Here is an 11,760-nt window from a genome sequence, read left to right as displayed (position 1 = left end):
AGTATGAATTATAAACAGTGACACTGATCAGATTGTTTGTTTTCTACACTAGTTTCTAATACTTTCTTTCATTTCTTACTATGATCTTGTATACTTTTTAAATAATTTTTTACCCTCTCTCTCTCTCTCTCTCTCTCTCTCTCTCTCTCTCCCCCCCAGCCCGGTCATGTCTGGATGTCCCAGTCAGCGAGGACGTGTTTGAGGACAGGGAAAGTCTCTCCGCAGTTCGTTCTCCAGAGAGCAGCTTTACAGATTTTGTTCAGTACGAGGAGGCGGAGTCTGATGACCATACCCCTCTCCAGTCCGATCCTAAACTCCAGCCTGGTTCTCTGGTGCTCCTGTGATGCAGCACTGCCTCGGGCACTTCCAGCACTTTCTGTGCAGACTGGTGGAGCTCTACATCACACAGCGGGGGGCGGGGCTAACCAGGGGGAGGCGGAGTTAACAGAGAGGCTATGTGTATTTGAACAGAAGGAGTGTGTGTCTGCGTTCACGGCTGCCAAAATGATTTTATTTAACCAGCGCATATTAAACAGAACATACTCTCACATTTGCATGTTATTGCTTATTTGAAAGTTTTCTGATGATTATTCTGGATTTACTTTTTTATGCAATATTACTGATTTATTTATTATTTGCTGTTTATTATTACTAATTACGGTGTATGATTACTTATAAATTAATATCAACATCAACAATAATAATAGTTAATATTAATATGATTATTAATGACGTGTGTGTGTGGTGATGGTGATGTCAGACAGCGGCGGTGTGACTCCGCCTCCTCGGTGGCTCGAGTCTCTGATGAACATCTGTTTCTCTGAGCTGGACTTCAGCATCCGCGCCGTCACCGTCTCCCTCCTCATGGACCTGGTGGGTCTGACACAGTCCGTCGCCATGGTGACAGCAGAACGGGTGGGCGGGACCGACTCCGCCCAGCCGATGAGCCCGAGCCAGGGTCGTGTTGCCGTGGTGATCAGGCCGCCGCTCACACAGGGGATGTTAAAGCACATTGCTGACAAAACAGACTTCTTCAAGGTGAAACGTTAATCTGTCTTCATTTCATTCATCCCTCTCTCACTCTTTTCTCCTTCCTCTCTTTCCTTTTTTCTTTATCTGTCTCTCTTCCTCTTCTTTTCCACGATTTCTCCTGCTTTTTAGCAATTGTGTCCTACCTTTTTATTCCCCTACCATGATTTCTTTCTCTTTCATATTTATAATTTTTATTGTTCCTTTTTTGCTCGTTCTTTCTCTCCATTATTTTTTACATTTCTTTTCTTCTCACTTGTTTGTTTCAAACTTTATCTGTCAGTCGCTCATGTAATGTGTTTGTCTTTCACTTTTTGTTTTTCCTCTTGATTTCTGCTTTTCATTCTTTCTATTTAATTTTCATTCATATCTCTCTCATTCTCTCTCTCATCCTCTCTCTCTCTGTATTATTCTCTCTCATCATCTCTCTCTATCTCTCACTCACAGACACACATATTCTCTCTCTATCATTCTCTCTCTCTCATCCTCTCTCACACACACACATTCTGTCTCTCCTTTTCCTTTACTCTTTGTCATTATTTTATGTCCTTTTTTCCTAATCCATGTTTTTTTTTCTTGTTTGATTGTAGTGTATTTGAACCTGGTGTGTTTATAGTATTATCCGAGAGTCTCTTGCTGTGGATCTGCTGGTATTAATGCTGCACTCCATTGTACTCGAGCTCTGAAAGTACAGAACCAGTTTTCCGGCGTTCCGATCTAAAGGCGTTCCGGCTCAGAAATAATGGTGGATACTCTGAGCAAGGTCATATTTGAGTTTGATAAACATATTAATAAGACCTACATGAATTATTCCTGTGATGCACAGAGAGAAATGATGTATAATCGTCGTCCCCTGTCTTCATCTTTGCTTGTAAAAATGATCCGTTACAGTGATTTTATCACATTAGTGAATTTGGGCTAAAATCAGCGGAATTACGTCACGAACCTAAACTTATGACATAAAAGCTACAAGTCAACAAAGTCCGGTTTCATCACATAGAAAATAACGTGAAGGGAATTCTGTTTAGCGTTGACCACATGAGCGCCGCCATGTCATTGTGATCTCAGGTATGTGTACGTGTGTGTGTGAGAGCTCTCAGGACTGTTCTATCGCACGTCTCCATGAGGGACGTCGTGGTTTTACGAGTTTCAGTACAACGGCTTGCAGCATAAGAGGGGAAACAAAAGGCAAATTCAGTAGTTTGACTGCTTCAGAGTGGTTAATTTGATTCTTGAGAACAAAAGGATTCTGATGAAGGGAGAGGTTTATTTGTACGTCTCAGACATTGGCAGGAGGTGTGAGGTAGAATCTGGTGCTCTGTGAGCTCTGAGGGACTCTGTAGGGATCGTCTCGGGGAGCAGCGTACTCTGCCATGTTGGGTAAACCAGACAGCACACAGCAGCTCAGACCACGGCGAGAAATCCCCATGTTTTCGATTGCATGCCATTCAGAAGTCTGCTTATCATAACACTCCGCTTCATCCATGGTGGTAGTGCCGTTCTCTCCACCAGCAACGAACAGGAGATCGTCCAGCACCTCAATGCCGAAGTTGCTGCGCTTGTTGTTCATGGCTGGACCTTGTGTCCACACGTTGGTCTGAGGATTATACACCTCTACATTGCTTATTTGATTAACACCATCATTTCCCCCGACAGCGTAAACCCATCCTCCGTATGCAACCACGCCCAGTCCACGCCTTCTGATCATCATGGGGGTGATGAGGGTCCACTCTCCCGTCTGAGGACTGTAATACTCCCCCGTGAACAAACACCCGTTCCCGTCAAACCCTCCGCATATGTACACTTTGCCATTCAGTACTGTAGCGCTAGAATCACCCCTTGGTTCGTGCATCGGCGCGATCATGCACCACCGATCATTCTCAGGTTCATATCGCTCTACTGTATTCAGATGTTCGAAGCCATCAAATCCTCCCATCGCATAGATACGACTGTCCAGCACACACACGCTCACGTCACACCGGCAAGAGTGCATGGGGGTCACCTGAGCCCAGGTTCTGGTGATGGGGTCAAACCTTCTCACACTGTTGAGGAAATCCACACTGTCGAATCCTCCGATGCAGTACACGAAGCCGTTCAGATACACCGTCCCGTGATAGGCTCGTGGACTCTCGTCATTGCATGTGACGTTGACCCAGCGCGCTGCTCGCGTATCATACGCTTCTATGGTATTGAGATTCTTGTGGCCATAGCCACCGATGGCCAGCAGAACGGCGCTGGGCAGGCGGAGTCTCTGGAGATCAGAGCTGAGGGGAAGGCTCGGATTGAGGTCATCGATGCCCATCAGAACTCTGGTGACGATCGGCTTACATGTCATGTCGTCCATCACTAAAACGTTGTTGCTCACATTGTTCATAAGGTAATTGTGTGTCAATAGCCCCAGACGCACCTTAGGCAGTAACACTCCTATGTGCGCTTTCCGTTTCCATGGCGCATGTTTGAGCCACTGTAAGATGGCTTCAAACACCACGCTCTCCTGTTTCACGTTCAGTTCGTCCTTCTCGATGATCTCGCTCAGCTGCTCGACCGTCAGGTGCAGGAACTCCTCAGAGAGGCGCACCATCTCCTCAAAGTTGTGCAAGATAAACCGGAAGGCCTGCTGCTTCAACTTCTCGCAGAAGTAGGAGTGAGCTAAACGACAGATGTTAACGCAGTTCTCGGGACACAGCTGAGCCTTCAGGAACGTGCAGCAGTCGTTCAGCAGGCTGTTCACCAACAGATAATCAGCAGCGATCAGCAGCTTACACACGTTTTTCTCCGTGATGTTAACACGTCTTATATACGCGTACTCCACGATCAGCTCCATTATCTCGGCGGAAACGTTAGGGATGCTGTACCCGAGCTTATCAGGAGGGTACCCGCCGTTGGTGAAGAGAGCCATGAAGTATGGGCTGCAGCCGCACAGGATGATCTTGTGCACGTGGAATTCGGCGCCGTCCACCACGATGACTGCGTCACAGAGCTGCTTCTCTAACCGCAGCTCATTGATGATGTTGCAGGACATCCCGTCTACCTTCCTCTCCATTCCCTTCTCTTCTTCCTGTTTACTCATGTTCTGTGCAGGTCAGAGCTACTGAATGTACAACATTCATCTGAATGTGGATTGTGTTGATGCAGATCAGCTTTTCAACTCGGAATGTTCTGATTCCACATTTCAGAATAATAACAGCTCATGATTCCAAGGTTCCAATTCTAATTTTGTAACCACGGATACATACAGGATGCAGTGAACCTGACAGAAACCTGCAGTACAGGATCAGTCTCTGTGAAATGCTTTAAAAACAGCTTTAAATCCTGCGCATGTCCAAAATGCACACGTCTGGTGTAAAGAACCGTTTATTTTCCTGTTAAAAAAAAAACCCACCTCCCAGGGTGAATTTCCCAAGTAGAATTAATCCTACATTAAAATGATTAAATATTGATGATGAAATAGTTAATAATGGCTGTATTTTTTTATTTATTTGTTTAATAGCTTTATAGATAGATAGATAGATAGATAGAGAGAGAGAGAGAGAGAGAGAGAGAGAGAGAGAGAGAGAGAGAGAGATGTATGTTTATACAGATAAACATTACCTTTCCAGCTTTTTGGTGAGAAAAGTAATTAAACTTGTCCACTTTAAGTAACCTTTTAAAACTTTTAGCTGTTTTACACCAGAAATAAATTCTGAACTGATGAACACTGCTATAAGTTTTGACGCCATGACATTTTAAATGAAATGCTAATTATGTTCTTTACTTAGTGTGGCCTACGTAGGTTTTATTACAGATATTATTTTATTACAAAAAGTGTCATATGATATTTTATATCATTACACTACACACTCTAAATAACACTTTTTTTCCTGCTAGAGAATTAAGGATGAAGATTTCTAACGTTATATTTGTAACAAGAATAAATATTTGATCTAAAGAGAGGTGTAGAAAGGAACTATTTCTCATTGTTCTGTAAGAATCATGACCACATGTCTTGAAATTATTTATTGCTACGGATTAAATTTAGATTATTTCCTGGGTAGAGCAGTTTCCCAGGAGGTTAAACTAGTGTTTTATAGAAATTTGGGATCGTCTTTACCAGTTCAATAGTTTAATCTTTTTAACTGACTACACTTTGATCCGTGACTATTATTTTTGTATATGCCCTAATAAACACGCTGATCTCATGCGATTGTGTCCTGTCTCTTCACCTCTAAACCACACACACACACACACACGAGAGAGAACAGCTTGTTCATATAAGAAAACAAAAGTAAGCAACAGGTGTGCCATATTAATTCCCCATTCCACCACAGTCCTTCTGCAGACTTCCGCTAAACCAACTCCCCACCTGCTACAATAATGAACAGTATTACATACTTGACATACCTGGAATACCTGAGCTAATGGGACAATACTGTACAACCTATTCATCCCAATCACTAGTTGTGACTCATTGTGAATTTTCATGACCTTCTGTTGATTTCAAATTTTAAATAAAAAAAACCTCAGAAAAAAAATGGTCAGACTTTTCGACCCCACTGTATATGTTTATGTAGAACATTTAGACAAGTGTACATTTTTAATCTTAATGCCTCTGAACTTAAGTTCACAGCAACTCTTTCAACACTGTCAAATACAACATTCATTCTAAATTGCGCAGTTTTGCTAATAAATTAAAACAATTTATGAATCAAAACAGGGTTGAAAGCTTAAAGAGAATTAAAGCCCCACACCTGAGATTATCTAAATAATTTGCTTAATATGAACTCTAATTATTTTTTATTATTTTGAGACCATTATTTCAGAGCAGATCAAATTAAAACAAAGCATCTACGGGAGGTCAAGAAATGTGGAATGTGGAAGCACATGTGACACTACTGACTGTGAAGTTTATGCTTCACTTGTGTGTATAGAATATATGTGTGCGTATATACAAAGTAGACTAGATGGGCATGCATTTTTATGGTGTGTCTCAGCTGGCATGGATTTAAATGCTGGTTAAAATTAAACTGTGTGCAACTGCATAAACCACTTCTAAATCTGAACTTTAATAGGGAAAATCTTATCCCTTGGGTAATACATGTCCATTTTTGGACCAAAATGGATTTGAAAATCACATTGTGTAGATTCTGTACATAACAACTCCTTCTGCACCATTCCACACACATTAGCACAGAGCATTTATTTATGCCCACAAAAATAGCATCAGAGCTCAAGAGTGAATTATTTTAATGCGCCCAACAAAAAAGCATCATGCTAGTGCTATCCAGCAAATTACACCTGCAATAACATGAAAATAGAGCTCTTTATGTACAGTAATTATATATGCACTAGTTTTTATGGCTGCAGGACAACTGCTGCAGTGTCATCACTCCATTATTAGAAAGATATTACCTCTCGCCAATGTATGGTCTGGAATTTACTATTGGCTTCATCAGAAACCTAGTGCAGGTCCTAAGCTATATCTTTTGCCTCCCTGCTTGGAAGTCCACAAACTTGTACCTGTTTAACCTGTCTGTGTCTCTTCTCATCTACCTGTGTACTTTACCTGAGCTGTCCTATAACTACGCTTACAACTAGAAGAAATTCAGTACTTCACTATGCATGGTCAATCGCTACATCCTCCATGTGAACTTGTACTCTAGCATCCTTTTCATGATGTGGGTAAGTGTGGACCGGTTCTTGTTGCCATGTCACCCACAGCGAGAACACATCCTGTTGACACTCAAGGCCTCATTGTGCATCACCCTACTGAACTGGATCTGGGTAAATGCTCAAATTGCTCCCCTCATAGACTCCATTATCCAGGACTTGGAGGACAATGGCTGGACAGTGTGTGGTGATTTTGCAAGCCTTGGAGTGGCCAGAGTTATTCTGATTTACAGCATAGTGCTCAACATAACTGGATATGTGATGCCCCTGGTGGGTTTGTTTCTATCATCACAACGCATGGTTTCTGTTCTCATGAAAAGAGAGGAAATGCATGCGACATCCTTCCAAAGGCCAGTAAGAATCGTGGGGCTGTGGCAATCATGTTTCTGGTGCTCTACACACCCATCCATATAATGAGGATTGTGCGCATTGCCTCTCGGCTTCCTGAATTGTCACTGTGCATCATAGACTACATCAATTTGGTTTTCGCAGTGACACGGCCAATTGCACAGGCTCAGTGTCATCAACCCAGTATTTTACTTCCTCATGACAGACAGCTTTAAGGAAGCACTGCGAGACAAGTGGAGGCATGCTAAAAGGATGTTAATGGCTGCACTACAAGCAAGTATTACCAAAGACAGCACTGATAACAATTGCCTTGCTTTGAAATCTGACTATTGTGAATATTTTTTTAACAGATGGGTGACAAATTAAAGCAAAAGCTGATATAAAGTGTCTTAGTAGAACATTGCCAAAAACATTTTCAGTACACCTTGGTGTAGATTTTACAAAGTCTCTAGAACTGTATTGAAGCATTATTCTTCCAAAAGAGATTTACTTCATTTGTTTTGATGATGGTAGCAAGCACTGTCTAATACTGGCAGTTGCATTGAGATCTGATTACTGTGAAGACCATAGCATATGATTTACATTTTAATACTCATTAAACCATTCAGTAAGTCCCTGAGACCTGTGAATGGGGTGCTGTCTTTCTGAAAGAGACCACTCCCAGCAGGATAGTAATGTTTGATCATTGAAAATGTTTATCAGTCAGAAGAACTCTGTATTGAATGCAGTTTATTTCACATTAAGGAACTGATAAGATTTTAAAAACATTTTCTTAAAAATTTTCACCCCTCTGTATATATGTATATATTAAAGAAAGAGAATTGTAGTAAAATTGCAATGAAGCACAAAGTTTACAGAGAAATAGGGTGTTTCAGAAAAAGAGTTCTTTATCAGTGTGTGATATCTGTACATTTATTAGTGAAGTTCATGGAAGTTACATTGTTCCCTGTTTTCTGTCTTGTGATTATATTCACTATATCTCATTATATTCTTTAACTTATATAAAACAATTCCTATTACTCTGTCAATTTGAATGTTACAAATAGCCAAAATTAAAATACACATGTACTATAGAGTTATTTGCAGACATCTGCCTGTAGGTGGAGCTATTGTCTCAGCAGTAAAGTATTATTATTCCACTAGAACATGTGTACTGTCACCCTGTCCAGGGTGTACCCCGCCTTGTGCACGATGCTTCCTGGGATAGGCTCCAGGTTCCCAGTGACCCTGGGATGGATGGATGAATGGATGGATAGAACATGTGTAGTTACTACTAAACTATGAATAAAAATATGGAGTTTCTTCAATATGATAGTGTTTTCAATAGTTATTTATATATTTTTTTCCTCCAGTGGAATCCTGTACAAGAAAGCGATAAAAATAATAAAATAAGCACTACTAATTAATAAAAAAAAAACTGGAAGAACAAACATTAAAAAGTACATTTCTAAAACAAATTTTGTGAAATGAAATAAAGCTTATGTATAGTAAAATTTGCAATTAACCCTGCAAGGAATTGACCTTGTTGAGCTTTGTGAAAGCTACATGGCATTTCAAATATTTTACCATTTTGTTCTGTCGTTGTTGTGTTTGCATTTCTAACTACAACTTTATTCTCTGTGCACGAGGAACAAAATGGAAGCGCTTGTTTTTCAATGACCTCTAAACCACTTCATCCTTGCTGCCCTCTGTTTCTGTGATATTCGTGATGGAATTAGCATTAAAACAACTCATTCCAGTCAGACACCATTTGTAATTCTTGGTGTGTGCAAGCAGAAGCTTCATTCATGGTGTTTGAACAGGCAGAGTAACAAAGCAGTGCATTCAGGTCCTCAGAGGGTCTGTCAAGAACAAGACCACAGTAATAATCTGTTACATTTTCACTGGCCATGCACACAGTAAACAGGGACATCAACTATCTTAATGGGTCGGAATGGTTTAAACTCTGGTGCTCCAGAAAACAGTATGTGGTTTATCCCAAATGTGTGGATATCTTCCACCATAGTTTGACACAATATGTATCAGGTCTAAAAGCTGCCTTCTGGAGAAAAAGCTACATACCTGCATAGTGAAGCCTATCTTGAGAATCAATGTCACATCACCTTGCACTACAATGATCAACCATACTGTCAGTATTGGCTCCATATGCAAATATTGAATATAAACAGTGAATTTTTGTTTGGTTGTGGCTGATAAACACTGCATGCTGAGGGCGAGCACCAAATATAAAAAAAAACCTTTATATATATATATATATATAACCTTTGTGTGGATGCAAAAGTTTGACATAATGGTGTTGTGAGGAGAAACAGACTGTATATGCTCCATCAGAGTAGAAAGGTAAGCTGCTATACGTGGGCTGGGGTATATGAAATTGTATGACACCACTAAATTTGAGGCTGTTCTGAGCATTCATGATTCCCAGGGGATTAGAAAATCCTGTGCCTATGGGCAGGAACCTACACACAGAATACCTCCTCCCCACCCTGCCACTCATGAACCAATGCAGCCTTGACTGCCCCATTCCACAACTTGTATGACAAACCATATTTTCCTCTCGATACTTTTTTTAATGAGAATGAATAACTGGCTATATATAGCCACTGTTGGAAAGGGGTCAAATATGCATAATATGCTGGAAAAGAAAAGAATGTGCAGGACCTGTAGAACAGTGGGCAGTTTAACTGCTCAGGACAAACAAGCGACTCATGAACAACTATCACAAAACAGAAAAACAGTCGTGGATCATCCAGGTAACCACACACAGTATTAAGAATCAAGGGTATGTAAAATTTTAAACGGGATAATTTTGATAAATTCAGCTATTATCTTGTCTTGTGGACTATATGTTCTGTGAAATAGCTTATTCAGGACAGAACTAAATATAAAACAACATTGGATTTTTATGATCCGTCTTATTTTGTTAACATTATTACGTTTTAGCAGATATTGCAAGGGGTATGTAAACTTCTGGGCACAACTGAATATATGTATATTTATTTCGGCTTAGTGGTTAGTACGTTTGCCTGGCACCTCTGGGGTTTTCTGCATAAAACCTATTTTCTATAGAAAACCTTGCATACACATGTTTACACTGTTTATGATTCGCAGAAATCACAATTTTCTTGAAAATGTACGCAGGTAAATCAGCCTCTTCTCCCATCCCGTTATTGACTACAAATATCCTTCAATGATCAATGCAGATTACCTCAGGCATATTTTATTTCATTGTTGTCCCATTCGTTGTTGTGTGAGGTGGTGTTGAAATGGCAGAGAAAAAACAAAAATGAAGTTTTTTTTTGAATGTGACATGAAAGTGGTTGGAGTTGGACAAAAAGGTCCAATTAATGCTTCTGAACCTATACCTAAAACGGGCCAGCAGGTAAAATACCAGTGACATTAAAAGAGCTTTTTAAAACCTGCACCCACACCAGCCCTTACTGATTAAGATTGGACACACCTGCTCTAAGACCATCTGCAGAGACAAGGGACTGCATTGTCCTTCTGCAAATAAAATGGTATGATAATGTGGACTCCACACAATGCTAAAAGCACTGTTTATTGCACAGATAGATGACCGTGGCTTGTTGTCCTTAACCACATCGATTTTTCCACCAAAGGTATCAGTTACTTGATTAAAGAATGTAATACAGTCCCCACCAAATCTATTGGAACTAATTCATTTGTGCTCTACACCAAAGACATTTGACACTGACTGTTTTTGGGTTTTTCTTCACAACTCTCACAATGTTTCTGCCATCAGCTGCTGCTGTTGTGTACAAGATGACTGAATAAGCCTGCATGATATCATCGAATGTGCTTAATTTTTGCATTTACTGTAGCATTACCAAAAGGAGGGAAACGTTTATCTAAATTTAGTAAATCCAACTACGCCACCCTGGGGGAGAACCAGGGAAATATTCCTAAATAAAGGCATACAAGTTTTACCTAATGGGGCAAAGAACATGAGAGTATGAATATATAGAGACATGAGTACGAATATAAAAATGACATTTTATTATGACACTTAAGCATCGTTAAAACTAACATATAAATAGAAAATCGCTCTCCGATGAATCACAATAAGGATTTTAAAACTAAGCACTTCTCTAGGCCCAGGCTTGGCAGGAACAAGGCAGGCCAGCTACAGCTCAGGAGGTCATCCAAACCCACCTCAAGTCACACCAAAATCAAACACTACCTACACCATAAGGAAGTGGTTGTGTTGGCACACTGAGCATGCTGTGAAGCACACACCACCAAATAAATGCAGCTAGCCTCCCCTGTCCCACCAAGACTCACTGGCTCCTGGAGAGATAGAAAACACCCGTTAACCCCAACTTACACAAACACTAAACAATAAACAAAGAAAGACAAATATTACAGACACTGTGATGTGATGTCGCTAACACCCAGACCCACTGACACCACCACATGAAATGGAGGAAGTTAACAGCACCCAAGCAGAACCAGAATTATGGTAAACAATACAAAATGGAAAATATAGCCACTATAGCATGGAGACAATAAAGCATAGCATACACCTCATCAATAGTAAAGTGGTTATATGGGAAAACAAACCTGAAAGAACAGGTTTGAACCTGGAAAACACTGATTTACCAAATAGTGTCTCACACTACATGTGGTTACAGAACATAAACTAAACATACATCCTAAACTAAAGTCAACAAAAATAGCAACAAAACAGACACTAGCACAACGAAAAATAGAAAAAGA

At 40.4% G+C, this 11,760-nt stretch overlaps 1 protein-coding gene and 1 pseudogene across 1 annotated transcript; one reads left to right on the top strand and one right to left on the bottom strand.

The window, feature by feature from the left end:
* Window positions 1-489: 489 nt before the first annotated feature.
* LOC128604857 (kelch-like protein 10) lies at window positions 490-4,895 on the bottom strand. The gene has a single exon (XM_053619918.1). It carries the CDS (start codon window positions 4,097-4,099, stop codon window positions 2,309-2,311), a length of 1,791 nt encoding a protein of 596 aa, XP_053475893.1. The 5' UTR covers window positions 4,100-4,895; the 3' UTR covers window positions 490-2,308.
* A 975-nt stretch (window positions 4,896-5,870) lies between these two features.
* On the top strand, window positions 5,871-8,756 carry LOC128604851 (succinate receptor 1-like; annotated as a pseudogene).
* The last annotated feature ends 3,004 nt before the right edge of the window (window positions 8,757-11,760 follow it).

This window comes from Ictalurus furcatus, unplaced genomic scaffold (assembly GCF_023375685.1).
Source record: "Ictalurus furcatus strain D&B unplaced genomic scaffold, Billie_1.0 scf4, whole genome shotgun sequence".
In the NCBI taxonomy this organism is placed as follows: Eukaryota; Metazoa; Chordata; class Actinopteri; order Siluriformes; family Ictaluridae; genus Ictalurus; species Ictalurus furcatus.
Note: the sequence above shows the minus strand (reverse complement) of the source record. Positions and strands in the feature narration are given on the sequence as shown.

Bases quoted from the DNA above. Each gene is read 5' to 3' on its own strand.
- LOC128604857 (XM_053619918.1), bottom strand. From the start codon at position 4,099: ATGAGTAAACAGGAAGAAGAGAAGGGAATGGAGAGGAAGGTAGACGGG.